At 54.2% G+C, this 23,106-nt stretch overlaps 1 protein-coding gene across 1 annotated transcript in view; it reads left to right on the top strand.

Annotated features, from left to right (window-relative positions):
• LOC105497371 (trinucleotide repeat containing 18) overlaps window positions 1-23,106 on the top strand; it is a 124,623-nt gene that overhangs the window by 12,590 nt on the left and 88,927 nt on the right. The window contains 3 exon segments of the mRNA XM_071095381.1: window positions 15,416-15,571; window positions 18,813-18,956; window positions 20,004-21,668. Coding sequence (XP_070951482.1) covers window positions 15,416-15,571; window positions 18,813-18,956; window positions 20,004-21,668 — 1,965 coding nt within the window.

The raw sequence follows: 23,106 nt of genomic DNA on the forward strand, positions 1-23,106 counted from the left end.
CTTAATATTTTCTTAATGGTATCTTCTAACATTTCAATTTTTTTTTTTTTTTTTTGAGACAGATTCTCCCTCTGTTACTGGGGCTGGAGTTCAGGGGTGCAATCACTGCTCACTGCAACCTCAAACTCAAACGACTGGGGCTCAAACGATCCCTCCTGCCTCAGCCTCCTGGGACCACCACGCCTGGCGCACACCAATTTTTGTAGAATTTAATTTTTAAATTTGAGCTATCATATTTTTCTGTCCCAAGAGCTCTTATAACCTGGGTGCTCTGTTTTTTTTTTTTTTAAATAGCATCCTGTTCTTGTTTCATGGATACATGATATTAATTGTATTTTTTTCCCCTGGCGTTTTCTTTTTTTTTTTTTTTTTTTTGAGACGGAGTCTCGCTGTCACCCAGGCTGGAGTGCAGTGGCGCAATCTCGGCTCACTGCAAGCTCCGCCTCCCGGGTTCACGCCATTCTCCTGCCTCAGCCTCCCCAGTAGCTGGGGCTACAGGTGCCCGCCACCGCGCTCGGCTAGTTGTTTTGTATTTTTTTAGTAGAGACGGGGTTTCACCGTGTTAGCCAGATGGTCTCGATCTCCTGACCTCGTGATCCGCTCATCTCGGCCTCCCAAAGTGCTGGGATTACAGGCTTGAGCCACCGCGCCTGGCCCGTTTTCTTCTTTCATGCATTGTCTTTGTTTTCTGAGTCTTTTTTCTCTTTTCTCTTTCACCTTGGAGACTTCCCGCGGGCCCCTGCCAATGATCATTCTCAGGTGCCCCTTGTTTAAGAAAAAGCAGATGGGATTCAGATGTAAGGGTGGGACTTGTTGGCCATTGAGGAGCTTCTTGAATGTCCTCTGTAGAAAGATCTTTCTTTGTTGACCTTGTAAATCTCACGGGCAAGAATTCACTGGTTTCTTGCCTGTTGACATTGAAGCCAGGCTGTTCCTGTCCCAAGAGCTGAGTGTGCATGTTAAGGTTGACGATTCTCACTCCGATTCCTGTTTTTCCTTTGGTCCACACCCTAGTCCTGGGACTGCATACCCTCAATGTTCCATCTTTCCCTAGTAAACAGAGGGATCAGTGCTTCTGTGGTGAAACCAACTCTTGTCAGCTATTCTGTGAACCCTGGCTTTACAGGCACTAGGGTCTCTGGGTTCAGTCTCCAGAACTGCTGGTTTCCTGATTGCTCCAAGCTTAAGTGTTTCATTTCCCCACTCACCACCCTGCCAAGCTGCACATCTTCTGTCCCTCTGCTTTCTTTTTTTTTTTGAGACGGAGTCTCGCTCTGTCGCCTAGGCTGGAGTGCAGTGGCCAGATCTCAGCTCACTGCAAGCTCCGCCTTTTGGGTTCACGCCAATCATTCTCCGGCCTCAGCCTCCCGAGTAGCTGGGACTAGAGGCGCCCGCCACCACACCCAGCTAGTTTTTTTGTATGTTTTAGTAGAGACGGGGTTTCACCGGGTTAGCCAGGATGGTCTCGATCTCCTGACCTTGTGATCCGCCCGTCTCGGCCTCCCAAAGTGCTGAGATTACAGGCTTGAGCCACCGCGCCTGGCCCTCTCTGCTTTCTTGCTTCCAAATGGTGGTTTTTTTTTTTTTTTTTTTGAGACGGAGTCTCACTCTGTCACTCAGGCTGGAGTGCAGTGGCGTGATCTCGGCTCACTGCAACCTCCGCCTCCTGGGTTCAAGCAATTCTCCTGCCTCAGCCTCCTGAGTAGCTGGGACTACAGGCATGCGCCGCCACACCCAGCTAATTTTTATATTTTTAGTAGAGACGGGGTTTCATCATGTTGGCCAGGCTGGTCTCGAACTCCTGACCTCAGGTGATCCACCCGCCATGGGCTCCCAAAGTGCTGGGATTACAGGCGTGAGCTATGCGCCTGGCCAGGGGGATGTTTCCTTTTTCCTTTCCACTTCTCTCCTGTCTCGCTTTCTTTCCTTTTTTTTTTTTTTTTGTTAAGACAGAAGTCTTGTTCTGTCGCCAGGCTGGAGTGCGGTGGTGCCGATCTCAGCTCACTGCAGCCTCCGCTTCCCGGGTTAGGCACGCACACCACGCCCAGTTAATTTTTTTTATTTTAGCAGAGACGGCGTTTCACCATGTTGGCCAGAATGGTCTCGATCTCTTAACCTCATGATCTGCCCCTGCTGCGCCCGGCCACTTTCGTTCCTTTTGAAACTGTATTACTGTCATTTTTGTGAGGTTCTGGTGTTTGGGAAAGGATTTGTAAAGATCAAACACCGTGCAGTCTCTTGTAGGCTCACACTCCTCCTCTTGCTACTTTGCCTGGGAGACTTGGTTCTTCTGTCTCTGCTAAGAGGCATCTGATGTCTTCTAGCTTTTGCCCGAGCAGTTCCTAGAAGGCCCTCCACCCCTACCTCTTTTTCCACCCTGGGAGGTGGAGTCTCCGTAGGGGGGAAACCAATCACTGGGGAAATCCTTTGTGATTGCTTGAGAATTGACGAAGTCTGGAGCCCTAGGGGCAAGGCTGAGATGGACGTATTTGCATATCCTTGGCTGGCCTGAGGCCTTGACCTCTCCTTGGCCGCCTTTGGGATTCCTTTTATTTAAATTCGAGCACTTATTTTGTGGGCCGGGTACCTGATTGGAGCAAGACAAAGTCCCTGCCCATATTTGAGGATTGGGGAGGGACTGGGATTAAGCCAGAATTGCCGGCTCGTGCTGTGGTCCCAGGTGGGGAGTAACTGGGAGCCCAGCTTGATGGATATTTTTTGGAACTCTGCTCACCTGGTGGGGAGGTCAGCGATGGCTTTCCGCTGGAGTGGAGGCTGGAGGTGTAGGAGGGGCAGGATGGGGTGAGGAGGCTGGGAGGGGCAGGATGGGGTGAGGAGGCTGGGGTGGGCCCTCCTTCTCCCTGGGGCCATCCCCCAGGCCCTCCTGGTGGGGCAGGGTCGAAGCAGGTTGATCTAGGCTGGTAGCTACTGCAGTCTTGGTCCTGGTTCTGGTCCCAGCATATCTTGGAGGAGACTGCAGCCTCGGACTCTAACTTGCCTCTTTTCTGTGCGGATGGGAGCTCCAGGATGGCGGCGGTGGCCACAGGTCCGATGGCCCAGCCGCAGTACCAAGGACATGCAGGGTGAGCCCCTGTCCCACCACCCTAGTCTCGAGCTCTGTCACCTGAGGGGAGGGGGGATGCCGCAGACGTCCCTGCGAGGCCGGGACACAGAACCTTGCCATTTTAGGCTCAGAGTGTGAGATGCCCACCCCAGGTCCCACAGTGGGAGGTGAGGGGTTCGAGGCCCTAGCTCCCTGCAGGAACACTGGGGGCTGGTAGGGAGGTGGGGGTGTTGATAGGAATTTGTCTATTTTTTTTTTTTTTTTTGCTTCTTGGTTTGTTTTTCTTTTCTTTTTCTTTTTTTTTCCCCGGAGACAGAGTCTCGCTCTGTCGTCCAGGCTGGAGTGCAGTGGTACGATCTCAGCTAACTACAACCTCCGCCTCCTGGGTTCAAGTAACTCTCCTGCCTCAGCCTCCTGAGTGGCTTCAATTACAGGCACCTGCCACCACACCCAGCTAATTTTTGTAGTTTTAATAGAGACGGGGTTTCACCCTGTTGGCCAGGCTGGTCTTGAACTCCTGACTTCAGGCGATCCGCCTGCTTCTGCCTCCCAAAGTGCAGGGATTACAGGTGTGAGCCACCGTGCCCGGCCTCTACTTTCTGTGTCTACGGATGTGAGTACTGTAGGTACCTCAAAAGTGGAATGACATACAGTATTTGTTTTTTGAAAAATTAAAAAAAATTTTTTTTTTTTTTGAGACAGAGTCTCGCTTTATTACCCAGGCTGGAGTGCAGTGGTGCGATCTCGGCTCACCGCAACCTCCGCCTCTTGGGTTCAAGCGATCCTCTCACCTCAGCCTCCCTAGTAGCTGGGATTACAGGTGCCCGCCACCACGATGGGCTATTTTTTGTATTTTTTGTAGATGGGATTTCACCATGTTGGTCAGGCTGGTCTCCAACTCCTGACTTCAAGTGATTTGCCTGCCTCGGCCTCCCAAAGTGCTGGGATTACAGGCGTGAGCCACCGCGCCTGGCCCTAGTATTTGTTGTTTATGTGTGACTTATTTCACTCAGCTTCATGTCCTCAAGGTACATCCATGTTGTAGAATGTATTGGATTGTCCTTCCTTTTTAGGGCTGAATAATATTCCACTGGCTGGATGGACCCCATTTTGTTTATTGATTCATGGATGGACACGTGGGTTCTTTCCACCCTTGACTATTGTGAATAGTGATGCTGTGAACATAGGTATACAAATATATGTTCGAGTTTTGGATTTCAGCGTCTGCATACTTTTCTATTTTTTAAAATAGAAACAGGGTCTCATGAGGTTGCCGAGACTGGTCTCAAACTCCTGACCTCAGATGATCCTCCTGCCTTGGCTTCTCAAAATGTTGAGATTACGGGCATGAGCCACTGTGCCTGGCCTGATTTCTGTATACTTTTTATTTTTATTTTTATTTTTATTTTTATTTTTGAGACAGAGTCTTGCTCTTTGCCTAGGCTGGAGTGCAGTGGCCCAATCTCGGCTCACTGCAACCTCCATCTCCCAGGTTCGAGGGATTCTCCTGCCTCAGCCTCCTGAGTAGCTGGGATTACAGGCATGCACCACCACACTTGGCTAATTTTTGTATTTTTAGTAGAGACAGTGTTTTACCATGTTGGCCAGGCTGGTTTCAAACTCCTAACCTCAAGTGATCCACCCACCTCGGCCTCCCGAAGTATTGGGATTACATATGTGAGCCGCAGTGCCTGGCCCTGGCTAACTTTTGTATTTTTAGTAGAGACGAGGTTTTGCCATGTTGTCCAGTCTGGTCTTGAACTCCTGAGCTCAAGTGATCCTCCTGCCTCAACTTCCCAAAGTGCTGGGATTATGGGTGTGAGCCACTGTGCCCGGCCTAATTTCTGTATACTATTTTTTTTTGAGACAAAGTCTCACTCTATCGCCCAGGCTGGAGTGCAGTGGCACAATCTCGGCTCAGTGCAACCTCCACCTTCCAGGTTCAAGCAATTCTCCTGCCTCAGCCTCCCAAATAGCTGGGACTACAGGCGCACGTCGCCACACCTAATTTTTTTTTTTTTTTTGTATTTTAGTAGAGACGGAGTTTCACCGTGTTGGCCAGGCTGATCGTGAACTCCTGAGCTCAATCTTCCTGCCTCGGCCTCCCAAAGTGCTAGGATTACTGGCCTGAGCCGCCGTGCCCTACCGTTTCTGTATACTTTTTAGAGACACCTTTTCATTTTACACACAAGTGTGCATGCGCTGCTGGGGTTTTGATGGGGATTACATGGAATCTGCAGATCATTTTGGTTGCAGGAGCATCCCAGTAGATAGGTCTGCCTGTTTCCTTAGGAGGGATCCCCAGAAGTGGGTCTGGGCGCCTGCAGTCCTCGGTAAGCCTTGTGGATTTGTTTTCGAAAAGCTGGAGATGAATTGGCTCAGTTGTCATCCTTCCTGGGCAGCTATAACCACCCAGCGCCCTCCACAACTAGAAGCAAAAATTTGCTGATTTGATGGAATGGAAATGACATCACTGTTTTAATACTTCTTTGTAATGCTGATGGCGTTGAAATTTCGATGGAGTTTGGCCATTTATAGGTTCTCTTTTTCAAATTGCCTGGGATTTTTTTTTTTTCTTCCTCGAGCCAGAGTCTTGCTCTGTCACCCAGGTTGGAGTGCAGTGGCACATCCTCAGCTCACTGCAACCTCCACTTCCCAGGTTCAAGCAATTCTCCTGCCTCAGCCTCCTAAGTAGCTGGGATTACAGGCGCCTGCCACCACACCCAGCTAATTTTTGTATTCTTAATAGAGATGGGGTTTTACCACGTTGGCTAGGCTGGCCTTGAACTCTTGACCTCGTGATCCAACCACCTTGGCCTCCCAAAGTGCTGGGATTATAGGCATGGGCCACTGCACCCAGCCCTGCCTGGGATTCTTACAGCATTCTTAGAATCTTTATACAGCCAGAGTGATAACCCATTCTTTGGCTTAGATATTACAGAATTCTCTGGATCTTGGGATCCGTGGCAGTTTGAAGGTCATTCTATCCGGAGGGTCCTTGCAGGATTTTTAGCTGCTATCTTGGAAACACCTACGTCACCTGTCAGTGCTTGGGGCCAGAATAATGTCTTTCTGGGTGACAATTCTGGTTTGATTAAGTCTATGAAGATGCTCTCATCATCTGTTGACATCTTAAGGAATGCAGCTTTTTTTCTTTTTTTTTTTTTCTTTTTTTTTTTTAAACAGCCAGGGTCTCACTCTTGCCCAGGCTGGAGTGCAGTGGCACAGTCTTAGCTCAATACTTCTAATTCCTGGGCTCAAATGATCCTCCCGCCTTCAACCTCTGGAGTAGCTGGGACTACAGGTGTGCACCACTAAGCCTGGCTAATTTTTAAATTTTTTTTGTATAGATTGCTGGGGGGGGGGGTCTTGCTAGGTTGCCGAGGCTGGTCTTGAACTCCTGGCCTCAAACGATCCTCCTGCTTCGGCCTCCCAAAGTCCTAGGATTAATAGGTGTGAGCCACCAGACCGCGCAGTCTGGGATGCAATTGTTGTGAGAGGTCAAGATGTTTCCAAAAATGAAGATAAAGCAGGTGAGGTGGTTTGGGAGGCCAAGGCGGGCGGATCATCTGAGGTCAGGAGTTCAAGACCAGCCTGACAACGTGGAGAAACCGCCGTCTCTACTAAAAATACAAATTTAGCTGGGCCTGGTGGTACATGCCTGTAATCCCAGCTACTCGGGAGGCTGAGGCAGGAGAATTGCTTGAACCCAGGAGGTGGAGGTTGCGATGAGCCGAGATCACGCCATTGGACTCCATCCTGGGCAACAAGAGCGAAACTCTGTCTCAAAAAAACAGAGTGAAGATTAAATGTTAGGTGTTTGATTATGAAGGGCTGTTTGGGATTGAAAATGTGCAGCCTATGCCTGATGAATGCTTCTGCTCTGTCTGGGTGCGGCTGAGTGGAGAAGTGTAGGTTTGGGAGTCAGAGCCTCAGTCTCATCTGTAGAAGGGACACCAGTCCCTCTCCCAGTTGACAGGAGTGGGGGGAGCACAGGGTAGAGAAGCAGGTCCCAGAGAAGCCTGCAGGGAAGGCCTGGGCTCCCTTCCTCTAGCTAATCAGGACCTTGCCCCATTCCACACCATAAATACTATTTTCTTTTCTCTTTTTGTGTGTGTGTGTGTGTGTGTTTTTTTTTTTTTTTTTTTTTTTTTTTTTTTTTTTGAGACAGAGTCCCAGTCTGTTGCCAGGGCTGGAGTGCAGTTGCACTGTGTTGGCTTACTGCAACTTCCGTCTCCTGGGTTCAGGCAATTCTCCTGCCTTAGCCTCCCGAGTAGCTGGGATTACAGGCGTCCACCACCACGCCCGGCTAGTTTTTATATTTTTAGTAGAGACGGGGTTTCACCATGTTGGCCAGGCTGGTCCGAAACTCCCGACCGCCAGGTGATCCGTGTGCCTCGGCCTCCCAAAGTGCTGGGATTACAGGCGTGAGCCACCACGCCTGGAGGCATAAATATTATTTTCTGATTTTTTTTTTGTTGTTTGTCCTTTTGAGACGGGGTCTTGCTCTGTCACAGGCTGGAGTGTGTTGGCGCGATCTCGGCTTACTGCGCCCTCCGCCTCCCGGGCTCAAGCCATCCTCCCACCTCAGCCTCCTAAGTAGCTGGGATTACAGGCCCACACCGCCATGCATGGCTAATTGTTTTTAATTTTTGTAGAGATGGAGTCTCACTGTGTTGCCCAGGCTGGTCTCAAACTCCTGACCTCAAGTGATCTGTCTGCCTTGGCCTCCCAAAGTGCTGGAATTACAGGCATGAGCCACTACGCCCGTCCTAAAATAAGTTTTTTTGGGATGGGGTCTTGCTCTGTTGCCCAGGCTGCTCTTAAACTCCTGGTTATCCTCCCACTTTGGCCTTCCAAAGTGTTGAGATTATAGACATGAGCCACAGTGCCCAGCTCCTACCATAAATACGACTTGAGTACCTCCTATGTGCAGCATAGGACTGGGAATAGAAAATAACCTGTAGCACTCCTAGTAACGCCGGGGTGAGCAATCTGGCCAAATGTGGCCCACGTCCTGTTTTTATAAAGAAAGTTTTATTGGTACAGAGCAACGCCCAATTGTTTACTGTCTGGGTGCTTTCCTTTCAACAGGCAGCAGACACCCTTTCAAAGAAAAACTTGCTGTCTTAAGTGGGCAGAGACGATAAGGAACTAACACCTGTGATAACAGGTGATAGGCATTGGAGAAAAACATTTCAGGAAAGGGCGTGGTGGGGTAAGTTGCAACGTTAAAAAGGCAGTTAGGGAAGGCTGAGCTATAAGAGAAGAGAGTGAGGGAGTTAGGGTATAGACAGGCGGGAATGTGCAGGGTCTTCCCTGTATCTGGAGGGAGGACCTGATTCAGGGCGAGGTGCAGAGGTGGCTGGAGCTACTCTGGACCAGCCCATTGACAGTGACAAAGCCTTCTGGTTCTTTGCTGTGCAAGAAACTGATGTCATCGTCACCATGATCACATGTAGCCTCCCGCCCTGACTCGAACCAGGGAGAACTTCAGGTGCCCACCATACAGTTTCTGGAAGGGTCCCCAGCAGCTCTACTGTTGCAAAGGGAAGATTGCATTGCTGGGCCAGGCATGGTGGATGGATCACTCGGCCTCCCAAAGTGTTGGGATTACAGGCGTGAGCCACCGCACCTGGCCTTAGTTTTAATTTTATTTATATATATATATATATATATATATATATTTTTTTTTTTTTTTGAGACGGAGTCTTGCTCTGTCGCCCAGGCTGGAGTGCAGTGGCGCTATCTCGGCTCACTGCAAGCTCCACCTCCCGGGTTCACGCTATTCTCCTGCCTCAGCCTCCCGAGTAGCTGGGACTACAGGCGCCTGCCAACTCGCCCCAGCTAGTTTGTTTGTATTTTTTTTAGTAGAGACGAGGTTTCACCGTGTTCGCCAGGATGGTCTCGATCTCCTGACCTCGTGATCCACCCGTCTCGGCCTCCCAAAGTGCTGGGATTACAGGCTTGAGCCACCGTGCCCGGCCAATATATATATTTTTTGAGACAGGGTCTTGCTCTGTCTCCCAGGCTGCACGCAATCTCAGCTCACTGCAGCCTCAGCCTTCTGTGTTCAAGCGATCCTCCCACCTCAGCTTCCAGAGTAGCTGGGTTACAGGCGTGCACCACCACACCCGGTTAATTTTTTTGTATTTTTTTTTTTTTTTTGTAGAGATAAGAGTCTCTATCAGCCCAGGCTGGTCTTGAACTCCTGGGCTCAAGTGATCTGCCCACCTTGGCCTCAGGTAGTGCTGAGATTAAAGGTGTGAGCCACCACACTGGGCTAGAGCTTGCATTTTTTTTTATGGAGGTGAAATTCACATAGTATACAATTAACCATTTGAAACGTGCACCCTTCAGTGGTATTTGGTGTACTCATCCTGTGTAATCACCATCTATCTGTGGTTTCAAAATTGAATATTTATTTGAGAGAGAGTCTCACTCTGTCGCCCAGGCTGGAGTGCAGTGGCATGATCTCTACTCACTGCACCCTCCACCTTCTAGGTTCAAGCGATTCTCCTACCTCAGCCTCCTGAGTAGCTGGGACTATAGGGACACGCCACCATGCCTGGCTAATTTTTGTATTTTAAGTAGAGATGGGGTTTCACCATGTTGGTCAGGCTGGTCTAGAACCCCTGACCTCAGGTGATCCGCCCGCCTCTGCCTCCCAAAGTGCTGTGATTACAGGCATGAGCCACCACTCCCAGCCCTGAATTTTTATTTTAAGCAAGGATAAATGGCATTTTGCTAGAAGCAGTCACGGACTCTGACGTCGTAGTAGGTGCTTAGCTTCTCTGAGCTCCAGAGTTTATAACCATAAAGAATAACAATAATCATAGACCAGACACAGTGGCTCAGGTCTGTCATCCCAGCACTTCGGGAGGCCAAGGTGGGAGGATCGCTTGAGTCCAGGAGTTCTAGACCCCAGACTGGGCAACATAATGAGATCTTGACTCTATGAAAAAAAATTAAAAGTAGCTGTACATGGTGGTGCATGCCTGTAGTCCCAGCTACTCAGGAGGCAAAGGTGGGGCAATTGCTTGAGCCTGGGAGATTGAGGCTGCAGTGAGTCATGATTGCACCACCTCAGCTCCCCAGGTAGCTGGGTCTACAGGCGCCTGCTACCACGCCAGCTAATTTTTGTATTTATAATAGAGATGGGGGGGGGTTTCACCATATTGGCCAGGCTGGTCTCGAACTCCTGACCTCAAGTGATCCGCCTGCCTTGGCCTCCCAAAGTGCTGGGATTATAGGTATGAGCCATCGTGCCCGGCTGTGTGTTTTAGATTTTTTTTTTTTTTTTTTTGAGACACAGGTCGCACTGTCGCCCAGGCTGGAGTTCAGTGGCGCGATCTCGGCTCACTGCAGCTTCCGCCTCCTGGGTTCAAGCAATTCCCTTGCCTCAGCCTCCCGAGTAGCTGGGATTACAGGTGCGTGCCACCACGCCCAGCTAATTTTTGTATTATTAATAGAGACAGGGTTTTACCACGTCTGCCAGGCTGAACTCCTGGCCTCAAGTGATCCGCCCACCTCGGCCTCCCAAAGTGCTGGGATGGCAGACCTGAGCCACTGTGTCTGGTCTATGATTATTGTTATTCTTTATGGTTCACAGGTGTGAACCACTGTGCCCAGCTTTGTGTTTTAGGTTTTGACAGTCATTGGTCTTAGCTTCTAAGGTGTCGGGTGAGATAATTACCGGGGTGAGCAGGCGGCAGCCAGTTACTTGATTTGGGGAGCTAGGTCTTGAGCTCAGCCTAGGGCGGGAGGCAGGGAGACCCCCATACCGCAGGTTGGCATGAGGGATTCCAACCAAGTCTTTGGAGAGGCCAGTGAGCTCTGGGCCTAACTCTGAGTGAGCCCTGACACCCTGCGGCCTGCACCCTTCTTGGTGAAACGGGGGGATGGCAACTGCTCGGTCCTTGGGTGTGGGTGTGAGCAGTGGGTGGGGCGGGGGGCACTGTGGGGGGTTGGGGTACAGTGTAGAGATACAAGGAGACAAGGCAGGATGGCCTGTGCTTCCTCAGGGTTTATTTTAGAGCCTCTCTTGTGGGTTGCGGGATGCCTTGACCCTCTCCTCGTCCTAATGTGAATTTCTTTGCTTTGGCCCTGGGAACACTGGAAATCTCATTTATGGCCAGGCGCGGTGGCTCACACCTGTAATCCCAGCACTTTGTGAGGCCAAGGCAGGAGGATTGCTTGAGGCCAGGAGTTTGAGATCAGCCTGGGCAACACAGCAAGATCCCATCTCTGCAAAAAAGAAAAAAAAATTAGTTGGGCATGGTGGTGTGTGCCTGTGGGCCCTGCTACCCAGGAGGCTGAGGCTAGAGGATTGATTGAGCTCAGGATTGGAGACTGTAGTGAACTATGATTGAGCCACTGTAGTACAGTGTGGGTGAACAGAGAGAGACCCTGTCTTTAAAAAAAAGAGGCCGGGCGTGGTGGCTCGCTCCCGTAATCCCAGCACTTTGGGAGGCCAAGGCAGGAGGATTGCTTGAGGCCTGGAGTTTGAGACCAGCCTGGGCAACATAGCAAGACCCTATCTCTGAAAAAAATAAAAAGAAAAAAATTAGGTGGGTGGCCAGGCACAGTGGCTCATGCCTGTAATCCCAGCACTTTGGGAGGATGAGGTGGTTGGATCACCTGAGGTTGGGAGTTCAAGACCAGCCTGACCAACATGGAGAAACCCCATCTCTACTAAAAATACAAAATTAGCCGGGCGTGGTGGTGCATGCCTGTAATCCCGGGTACTTGGGAGGCTGAGGCAGGAGAATCGCTTGAACCTGGGAGGCGGAGGTTGTGGTGACCCGAGATCGTGCCATTGCACTCCACCCTAGGCAACAAGAGTGAAACTCCATCTCAAAAAAAAAAAAAAAAAAAAAAAAAAAAAATTAGTTGGGCCTGATGATGTGTGCCTGTGGTCCCTGCTACCCAGGAAGCTGAGGCTAGAGGATTGATTGAGCTCAGGAGTTGGAGGCTGCAGTGAGCTGTGATTGAGCCACTGCAATGCAGCCTGGGTGAACAGAGTGAGACCCTGTCTCTAAAAAAAGAAACAACACTTAGCGATCGGATAATCCCCAATACAAGTATGCCCTGGGTGGCAGGTTCCAGCCACTGTGATGTGGCAGGAAGTGAGGCAGCTAGTCCCCGCTTTCAGGGAGGGAACTCTCGGGAAGACAGAGGCATGAAATACACAAGGAGGCTGGCAGATCTGTTTCTGAGGGGCCGTGGATGGTCACAGTGTCACTTGGGGCCTGCTTGGGTTGTGTGGTTGTTGGGGGCTTCTCTGGGGCCCAGGGAGGCCTGAGGTGGGAGTGAAGGAGGAGGGTTCTAGGAGGCCTGGGAGCTCGTGCCTGAGGGGCCAGGCAGGAAAGCGGGCAGGCACGGGGATGTGACCAGGGAGAAGTTTGTTCTGGAGAGGGAGGTGGGGGCGGGTGATGGGCGAGTGCTGGCCTTACTGCCCTAGCTGAGTAGGGATCGTGTGTCCATTTTACAGAGTTGCAAACTGAGGCCCTGGGAACGGCACTGACTTGCTGGGGATGCTGGGGGTTCCCAGATGCCCCGCCCAGCCCGGGAGGAGGGGCTTTGGGTGCCGTTGAGCCCTGTGGCTGGCAGGAGCCGTTGGCTGGCATCCGGGCCTGGGTGCTGCTGGGCGGGTTTCACAAGCCCGGTCAGGGGCCGGCCTGGGCCGCTAGGCTTCCGTGCAGCCTGGGGCAGGAAGAGCTGGTGGCTGATGTAAGCTCTTGCGCAAACCCTGGCTGCTGGCTTCCGGAGCCTTCTACCCATCCGCCTGCCACAGCAAGGCGGAAGCCCGGGGCTCGGCAGGGCTCAGAGGCCCTGCTGCCCCGGCTTGGGCCGCATGGATGGACTGACTGGCCACCGAGGCCCTGGGGCCCAAGGGCTTGGCGCTGGAGTCCGGTGAGGGGGCTGGGCCTGGCTGGACTGGACTGTTGGGGTCCGGACATGGGGCGGTGGTGACAGGGCATGTGGTCAGAGGGCACCCCCTGCTGCTCTGCCCACTCCTGTCTCTGGGGCCCAAGGTGGAGGCCCTGCCCTTCTCTGCCTCAGTTTCCCCACATGTACCCCAAAGAAGCTGGGTTGGACATTCTGGGATCTCTGACGGTACTTGTTGACTATGGGTCTCGTGCTGGTATTTAGCCTCAGATGGAGTTTATCACACACTTTGGGCTGCATTCCCAAGCAACCCGACTCCGGGAAGACCCGGGCCCGGCACGCCAGGGGTCGCTACCGGCCTCACACTGTCCACAGGCCGGGCCTTGATCAGAAGGACTTGGGCGGTCACTGAGGCCGTTTGTTGGGGAGCCGGGGGGCACTTGGGACCCAGAGGCTGGACTTGGGCCTGTGAGCTCCCACGGGCTGGACCGGGGCCATCTGGGAGCCCGCATCTCCTGCAAAGCCACATAACTTATCCGTGCCACCTGTAAACAGTGTCCACGACACAGGGACTTAAAGGAGGTGGCTCTAGGGTACACACGGAATCCCTCCGCTGGGGGCTGGCTTTGCTGCCACCTACCTGAGGGCGTTGCCGGGAGGGTTTGAAATCACCTGCACGGTGCCTGGTGCATGCCAAGTTTTAGTGAATCGGTGCCACGGCTGGTTATGGTTGTTATTTATATTTTGAGTCCAGGTCTTATTCTGTGGTCCGGATTGGAGTGCAGTGTGAAAACCTCACTCACAGCCCACTGTAGTCTCCAACTCTTGGGCTCAAGCCATCCTCTCGCCTCAGCCTCCAGAGACGACAGGCGAGAGCCGCCTTGCCTGGCCTGTTGTCATTATTTATCGTTATTTTTTTTTTTTTTTTTTTTTTTTTGAGACGGAGTCTCACTCTGTCGCCCAGGCTGGAGTGCAATGGCATGATCTCAGCTGACTAACCTCCGCCTCCTGGGTTCAAGTGATTCTCCCGCCTCGGCCTCCCGAGTAGCTGAAATTACAGGTGCCTGCCACCACGCCCAGCTAATTTTTTTTGTTTTTGTTTTTGTTTTTTTTGAGACGGAGTCTCACTCTGTCACCCAGGCTGGAGTGCAGTGGCGCGATCTCGGCTCACTGCGACCTCTGCCTCCTGGGTACAAGGGATTCTTCTGCCTCAGCCTCCCAAGTAGCTGGGACTACAGGTGCCCGCCACCATGCCCAGCTAATGTTTTGTATTTGTCTTTTTAGTAGGGACAGGGTTTCACCATGTTGGCGAGGCTGGTCTCTAACTCATGACCTCGTGATTCGCCTGCCTCAGCCTCCCAGAGTGCTGGGATTAGAGGCCTGAGCCACCGCGCCCGGCCTCATTATGTTGTTACTGTGATTAAACATATGCTTCCTTCCTTGTCATTCCCAGAGGGAGGCATTTTTATCCCCATTTTGTTGATACGCAAACTGAGACCTGGTAAGGGAAGCCCCTTGCCCCAGGGCCTGCATGCTTCTCTCTGACCTGTTACCCAGAGGCCTGCCAGGGTCTTCCCTTAGAAGGGGTGGCGTTTGGGGCTTGTGGGACAGTGCCCTTGGTGGCAGCTGGGAGGCACCCTGTCCGATGTGGGCCTGCCCATGTGGGGTGTGGCGGGGCTGGCTGTGGCTTCCACCCAGGCCCCAGCTGATTTCCATCATCTTTCTGAGCAGCAGTCAGCCTGTGGCCCCTATAGGCAGTAACCCCAGGTGTGTGGGGCCTGCTGTCTGCAGGGGTTGCCCTTGATGGGGCTCCCTTAGTGACCCCCATGTCTGCCACTCCATGCATTCACAGATTCATCCCCTAAGCCACTGTGGCTCGGTGGTGCCAAGTCCCTGCTTTCTGGCTGTGTGACCTGGCACTTCCCATCTCTGAGCCTCACTTTCTTTGTTAAATGGGCACACGGGGCTGGCTAGGGCTGCCGTGGGAGGTCATTCTCCGGCTGGAGGGTGGGTGTCCTCTCGGCCTGCAGAGCTCAGCATATGAGCCACCCGCCTGTGAGTCCCCCACCGCCTTGCCCTGTGGCCTCTGGAAGTCCCAGTGCCCCACCGACTTCAGGATTCCCCCTGCAGATGGGGAGAACGGTGCCAAGCCGGATCTGGGCTGGTTGGGCGGCAGGGGTAGAAGGCCCTCCTCTGAGGGTGTGGGGTGCCGAGGGCTGAGGGTCTGCTGTTGGGGGCTTCCTGCCATCTTGTGCTTTCTCAAGCCCTGGGTCTGCTTGGGTTGACCCAGGCCCATCCTGCGGCCCAGGGGTGGGGCCGGAGCAGGGGAACCCTCTTGGTCAGTTGGCCATTACCAGTTCCACACAGTTGGGGAGAGGCGGGGGGTCTCGGGGTGGTGGGCTGGGGCGGCGGCGCTGGCCTGACTGGCTGCCTGATGGTCCTCCCAACTTCTCTCTGCAGGCGAGGCCTTCTTGGGCAGTTTTGTGGCCAGCGGGATGGGGCCCTCGGCCTCATCCCATGGGAGCCCGGTGCCACTGCCCTCTGACCTCTCCTTCCGCTCCCCAACCCCTAGCAACCTGCCCATGGTGCAGCTGTGGGCCGCCCACGCCCATGAAGGTAAGGAGCATGCCGGGGTCGGGGCTGAGGGCTGCTGGGCTGACGTCCCAGCCACTCTGGCCACTTCATATGCCCCTCTATTGTCATCACTGAGCTGGGGCTGGTGGGCCCCAGGTCACCTGGCCTCCCTGTCATTTCTCAAACGCTCAGGGCTTCCTGTTGTCACAATCACAGGGCCTTTGTACGAGCTGTTCTCTCTCCTTCCAGCCTGACACCCCATGCCACAGACCACCTTCCATTTCTCCTCCAGCTCAGCTCAGAGACCCCCTCTTCCCCACCCCCTTCCATCACTCTCTTGTGACGACAGATTATCTGATCCTTCATGAACCCCTGCTTTCCCACCAGAGTGAGCCCTGAGTGCAGGGCCTGGTTTGATCTACTCAGCACTGTATCCTTGGTGCACAGTAGGCTCATTAATAATTAGAGGAGCAGGCCGGGCGTGGTGGCTCACAGCTGTAATCCCAACACTTTGGGAGGTTGAGGTGGGAAGATCACTTGAGGGCAGGCGTTCGAGACCAGCCTGGGCAACATAGCGAGACCCCATCTCTAAAAAAAAATTTCCCGGAGCCTGGGGACCTGGGGCTGTTGGGGCCTCTTCTTTTGCATTTCTGCAGCCATGCCCCTCAATGTAGGGGCTCTGCAGGCCTGGCTTCCCCCAGGCCATAAGCAGATTCTGGATTTCTGTAGAGCCTCACTTTCATTCTCTGCCTGTAAAGGAATGGGCCTGAGGACCTCTGAGCTCCTCCTCTCCTCCTTTGACAGGTTCTGGATGTTGGGCGCTAGGTACCTCCTTCCTCCTTCCTCCTCCTTCCTCCCAGGTGTCCTGTAGGTGCTCATGGTTCCTGGAAGGTTACAGCCCTGGAGCTCCTGCTGCAGGCTTAGGGCTCTTCCGGCCCTCCCCAGCTACTGTCCCTCCCCTTCCTCCGGTGGGGTCAGGTCTGACCGAGTGCTCACCGTCATCCCAAATCCTGTGGCTACTGCGTTCAGCCCAGGAGGAGACAGGTTCAGCCAGAGGCGTCCCCAGCCACAGGACCCTATCCAGTCCTTACAGTACGTTGCCCGTTGTACAGATGAGGTCAGCGAGTCTGCTCTTCCTGGACACTCTGGGGAAGGCATCTGAATCCAGGCACGAGGGTGTCTGGCCTGCACAGAGGGGGCCTTCTAGGCTGGGGTCCCACCTGAGCCTGCCACTTTAACCAGCCAAGGCAGGTGCCTGGGCGAGAAGAGCCTGCCTCTCGGGCCTGTCTGCCAGCAGCTCGTTACCTCTGTCTCCTTGAGACTTCCTTTTCTCTTTGGCCAACAAATCCTAGTAATGACCGCAAACACACAGGGTGCTTACCACAGCCCATTGCACACTCAGCTCACTTCAGCCTCAGAGCCAGCCCTGCCTGGGGGAGGGACTGTTAGGCCCTTATTTTTACAGACAGGGTCTTGCTCTGTCGCCCAGGCTGGAGTGCTGTGGTGCAATCTCGGTTCACTGAAACCTCTGCCTCCCAGGCTCAAGCCATTCTCCCACCTGAGCCTCCTGAGTAGCTGGAACTATAGGTGCATACCATCACGCCCAGTTAACCACTAGATTTTGTTTTGGTGGAGTCGGGGTTTCACCATGTGTCCCAGGCTGGTCTTGAACTGCTAGGCCCCAGCGATCCCCCCACCTTGACCTCCCAAAGTGCTGGGATTATAGGCATGAGCCACTGCGCCTGGCCTATTAAGCCCATTAGGTCCATTTTACAGACGGGAGAGCAGAGACCTGGTGCCTGTGTGGGAGTGCTGTTTTTTTTTTTTTTGTTTGTTTGTTTGTTTTTTGAGACGGAGTCTCGCTCTGTCGCCCAGGCTGGAGTGCAGTGGCCCGATCTCAGCTCACTGCAAGCTCCGCCTCCCGGGTTCACGCCATTCTCCTGCCTCAGCCTCCGGAGCAGCTGGGACTACAGGCGCCCACCACCTCGCCCGGCTAGTTTTTTGTATTTTTTTTTTTAGTAGAGACGGGGTTTCACCATGTTAGCCAGGATGGTCTCGATCTCCTGACCTCGTGATCCACCCGTCTCGGCCTCCCAAAGTGCTGGGATTACAGGCTTGAGCCACCACACCCGGCCTGTTTGTTTTTTATTGGTTGTATTTTTAAATTTTTTTTTTTATTTTTTGAGATGGAGTCTTGCTCTGTCGCCCAGGCTGGAGTACAGTGGCACGATCTCGGCTCATTGCAACCTCTGCCTCCCGGGTTCAAGCGATTTTCCTGCCTCAACCTCCTGAGTAGCTGGGATTACAGGCGTGCACCACCACACCTGTAATCCCAGCACTTTGGGAGGCTGAGGTGGGCGGATCACTTGAGGCCAGGAGTTCCAGACCAGCCCCACCAACATGGTGAAACTCCTTCTCTACTAAGAATACAAAGATGAACCGGGTGTGGTAGCAGGCGCCTGTAATCCCAGCTCCTCGGGAGGCTGTGGCAGGAGGACCTCTTGAACTCAGGAGGCGGAGGCTGCCGTGAACCGAGATCCTGCCACTGCACTCCAGCCTGGGCCACAGAGTAAGACTCTGTCTCCAAAAAAACAAAACAAACAAAAAATTGTGAATAGTTGAAGTCAGCAGGTCCTGATGCTGGGCATTGCTGGTGGGGGGCCTTTGGGGAGGCGGGGAGGATCTTTGGTGGGGGGAATTCCTTCCTGGCAGCTTCTGCCTGGGAGACCCAGCAGCTGAAGATGCTGGGTCCTCTGAGGTTCAGAGAAGGCAAGTGACCAGCTTGGGGTCACACAACAGAGAAAGGGCCCGTGTTAGGCTGAGGTTAAGAGTCCTGGCTCCAGGGTTTGATGGCCTCAGTCCAAAGCCAGGCAGCTCTGCTGTATCTCCTTGGGCAAGTGGCCTTCTCTGAATTTTCTCATCTTTAAAGTAAGGACATTAAGTCTCTTCCTCGTAGGTCGTTTCTGAGGTTTAAATGAGGATGACAGTGGCAAAGCTCTTGGTCATGTTTGGTAGACTGTTATCGGGCCCTGCTAGTTGGATCCATTCTGATCCTCTTCCTGTGGGGACTGGAGACCCCATCCTCCCATGAGGGCTTCCTGGGCCTGGAGAGAGACCCAGGGTTGGGGAGCAGGGGAATGCCCTGAGGAGCTGCTGTTAAACCTCGAAGCTCCCTACACCAGCGGTCACCTGCCGAAATAGTTTATTTCCAGGAGCTGGAAGGAAGCTCCTGGTGGGCAGCACAAATTGGCCCGGCCCAGCTTTTCTCTTTTCTCTGTTACAGGCTTCTCCCACCTGCCCAGCGGGCTGTACCCATCCTACCTCCACCTGAGCCACCTGGAGCCCCCCAGCAGTGGGAGCCCCCTCCTCAGCCAGCTGGGTCAGCCCAGCATTTTCGATACCCAGAAAGGTCAGGGGCCAGGAGGAGGTAAGACTGTGGAGTCCGGGGTGGGGGGTGGCACAGGGGCCTTCTGACAGGCTTCTGGGGCCTTTGGCAGCATCCAGCTAGCCACCAGCTCTGTCCAGGATGCTTGCTTTTTTTTTTTTTTTGAGACAGGGTCTCACTATGTTGCCCAGGCTGACGTACCCCACCACACCCAGCTGACTTTTTAACTTTTTGTAGAGGTGGAGTCTTGCGTGTTGCCCAGGATGGTTTCAAACTCCTGGCCTCAAGCAATCCTCCTACCTCGGCTTCCCAGAGTGCTGGGATTACAGATGTGAGCCTCAGATGCTCTTTTGAGACCTGAGTCCCTAAGACCCCCACAGACTCCTTGGGCCCACCCACAGCCCTGGGTGCCTTCTGGTCACACTCTCCTCTTAGGGGCCCTGCTAGGCCTTCTGGGAAGCTCTGAAAACAACCCCTGGTCTTTCCTTTTACAGATGAGGGAACTGAGGCACGGGAAGGGTAGATTTAAACTTGGTTCTAGATATTTCCAGAGCCTGCACTCTCTAGCTGGGTTGCCCATTTCTTCTCTTCTTGCCCTGGGGAGATGCCTTGCCTTGCTGTGAAACCTCGGGGCTCCCTGCACCAAACTAGTTTAATTTCCAAGAGAAAGCACTGGGCCGAGTGCGGCTCACGCCTGTAATCCCAGCACTTTAGGAGGCTGAGACAGGTGGATCACCTGAGGTCAAGAGTTCAAGACCAGCCTGACGAACATGGTGAAACCCCGCCTGTATTAAAAATACAATAATTAGCCGTGCATGGTGGGGTGTGCCTGTAATCCCAGCCACTCGGGAGGCTGAGGCAGGAGAATCGCTTGAATCCAGGAGGCAGTGAGCCAAGATTGCGCCATTGCACTGCAGCCTGGGCGACAAGAGCGAGACTGTCTCAAAAAAAAAACAAAAACAAAAAAACAAACAAAAAAAACACTGGGGGAGGCATGGGTTGGCCCAGCTCCCTCTCAGGTGTCCTCCTCCGCCCAGGCAGGGGTGGGAGGTGGCGCTCGCTCACTGCCTGCTGCTCTCTTCTCTGCAGACGGCTTCTACCTGCCCACCGCGGGGGCTTCGGGCGCCCTGCACTCTCACGCGCCCTCGGCCCGGACCCCTGGCGGCGGCCACTCCTCGGGCCCCCCTGCAAAAGGCTCGTCGTCGCGGGACGGTCCAGCCAAGGAGCGGCCGGGCCGCGGCGGGGAGCCGCCTCTGCTGTTCGGCAAGAAGGACCCGCGCGCCCGGGGCGAGGAGGCCTCGGGGCCACGCGGCGTGGTGGACCTGACCCAGGAGGCGCGTGCGGAGGGCCGCCAGGACCGGGGGCCCCCGCGCCTGGCTGAGCGCCTGTCGCCCTTCCTGACTGAGTCCAAGACCAAGAACGCGGCACTGCAGCCGTCGGTACTAACCATGTGCAACGGCGGCGCCGGGGACGCGGGGCTGCCCGCGCTGGTGGCCGAAGCGGGGCGCGGGGGTGCTAAGGAGGCCGCCCGGCAGGACGAGGGCGCGCGGCTGCTGCGGCGCACGGAGACGCTGCTACCCGGGCCGCGCCCCTGCCCCTCACCTCTGCCCCCGCCGCCTGCGCCCCCCAAGGGGCCTCCCGCACCCCCCGCGGCCACTCCCGCCGGTGTCTACACCGTCTTCCGCGAGCAGGGCCGTGAGCACCGCGTGGTGGCGCCCACCTTCGTGCCTTCTGTAGAGGTCTTCGACGAGCGCCCCGGGCCCATCCAGATCGCATCCCAGGCGCGTGATGCCCGGGCCCGCGAGCGTGAGGCTGGTAGACCAGGGGTCCTGCAGGCGCCCCCCGGCTCCCCGCGGCCTCTGGACCGGCCCGAGGGCCTGCGCGAGAAGAACTCGGTCATCCGCTCGCTCAAGCGGCCGTCGCCTGCAGATGCCCCCACGGTGCGGGCTGCACGCGCCTCCCCGGACCCCCGCGCCTACCTGCCTGCCAAGGAGCTGCTCAAGCCCGAGGCGGACCCGAGGCCCTGCGAGCGTGCGCCCCGCGGCCCAGCCGGTCCTGCAGCCCAACAGGCCGCCAAGCTCTTCGGCCTGGAGCCCGGGCGCCCCCCGCCCACCGGCCCTGAGCACAAATGGAAACCCTTCGAGCTGGGCAACTTCGCCACCACGCAGATGGCCGTGCTGGCTGCGCAGCACCACCACAGCCGCGCCGAAGAGGAGGCCGCCGTGGTCGCTGCCTCCTCCTCGAAGAAGGCCTACCTGGACCCTGGGGCTGTGCTGCCCCGCTCAGCGGCCACCTGCAGCCGGCCTATCGCCGACATGCACTCTACAGCCCACGGGCCTGGAGAGGCCTCTGCCATGCAGAGCCTTATAAAGTACAGTGGCAGTTTCGCCCGGGAGGCTGTGGCCGTGCGCCCTGGTGGCTGTGGCAAGAAGAGCCCTTTTGGAGGTTTGGGCACCATGAAACCCGAGCCTGCGCCCACCTCTGCTGGTGCCCCCCGAGCCCAGGGCCGACTCCCACACTCTGGAGGCCCTGCAGCGGGTGGCAGCCGGCAGCTGAAGCGAGACCCAGAGAGGCCCGAGAGCGCCAAGGCTTTTGGGCGCGAGGGCTCTGGTGCCCAGGGTGAGGCAGAAGTGCGACACCCGCCCGTGGGCATTGCAGTGGCTGTGGCCCGGCAGAAGGACAGTGGTGGCAGTGGCCGGCTGGGGCCTGGGCTGGCAGACCAGGACCGCTCTCTGTCGCTGAGTAATGTCAAAGGTAGGTCCTGGGTCTCTACCCCAGCCCCTTCCTTTCCTTGTTTTGTGCCACCCCGACATTCCATTTCTCCATCTCCCTTTCCACCTTCCCTGGCACACCCTCACATCTCCCTGCCTTCCAAGCACCATTTGTCCTTTCTCTCACTTGTGGGCTGTGGCCGCTTTTAGAAGTTTATTGGTTTTTCCTTTGTGCACATAGAAAAATGTGTAAAATACGGCCGGGTGCGGTGGCTCAAGCCTGTAATCCCAGCACTTTGGGAGGCCGAGACGGGCGGATCACGAGGTCAGGAGATCGAGACCATCCCAACATGGGCTAACATGGTGAAACCCCGTCTCCACTAAAAAAAATACAAAAAACTAGCTCGGCGAGGTGGCGGGCACCTGTAGTCCCAGCTACTCGGGAGGCTGAGGCAGGAGAATGGCGTGAACCTGGGAGGCGGAGCTTGCAGTGAGCTGAGATCCGGCTACTGCACTCCAGCCTGGGCGACAGAGCGAGCCTCCGTCTCAAAAAATAAAAAAATTAAAAAAAAAAAAGAAAAATGTGTAAAATACAGAAAAAGAGAACAAAGGAAAAGGGCCATTATATTTTCCCAATACCCTGAGTCTTTCTGTGTCTTCTTTTGAATTCATTTTATGGTGCAATGTGCTTCTACCTGCAGAGCCCCTGGTGCATGTAGGATCTTGGGCCTCTGTGTCTTTTCCTGTATGTTACCGTGTGGGTCCTTTCCCTTCGTTATTGCTAAGTCTTTATAAGTACAATTTTTTTAATGGCCTTAAATGTTCTGCTGAGAGCATGTACCGTGGTTCCGTTCTCCATTTCCTTGGTAGGCATTTTATTTGTTCCTTCTCTGATGTTTTCTGTTCCGAACGTTGCTTTCGGTCTGTGTGCATTGCACCTTCATGATATTTTTAGTCATTTCCTGAGAATAGATGGTCTTGGGAATAGACAAATATCAAACGTTCAATTTTAAGTCATCAAGGGACCTAACTGCGCCTTACTGATTCCAGTGGCCTCAGTACCTAGCCATCCTGGGCTCTGGCACGTAGTAGGTGTTTGATGGATGAGTGAATGAGTGTTTGAGGAACAGACAGAAACTGGGGTTCCGACATCCTCACGGTCTTGATACTTCGTACCTGAGTGACTTTCTAGGTAGAGAGTTTACGTGCCTGTAAGCGGTTTATGAGTCTCTGTTATATTTTGGATTCTTCAGAATTGTTTTATTTATTTATTTATTTTTGAAACAGAGTTTCGCTCTTGTTGCCCAGGCTGGAATCCAATGGCAGGATCTCAGCTCATGGCAACCTCCGCCTCCCAAGTTCAAGTGATTCTCCTGGCTCAGCCTCCCGAGTAGCTGGGATTACAGGCATGCGCCACCATGCTCGGCTCATTTTGTATTTTTAGTAGAGACGGTTTCTCCAAGTTGGTCAGGCTGGTCTCA

This window comes from Macaca nemestrina, chromosome 4 (assembly GCF_043159975.1).
Source record: "Macaca nemestrina isolate mMacNem1 chromosome 4, mMacNem.hap1, whole genome shotgun sequence".
Classification (NCBI taxonomy): Eukaryota; Metazoa; Chordata; class Mammalia; order Primates; family Cercopithecidae; genus Macaca; species Macaca nemestrina.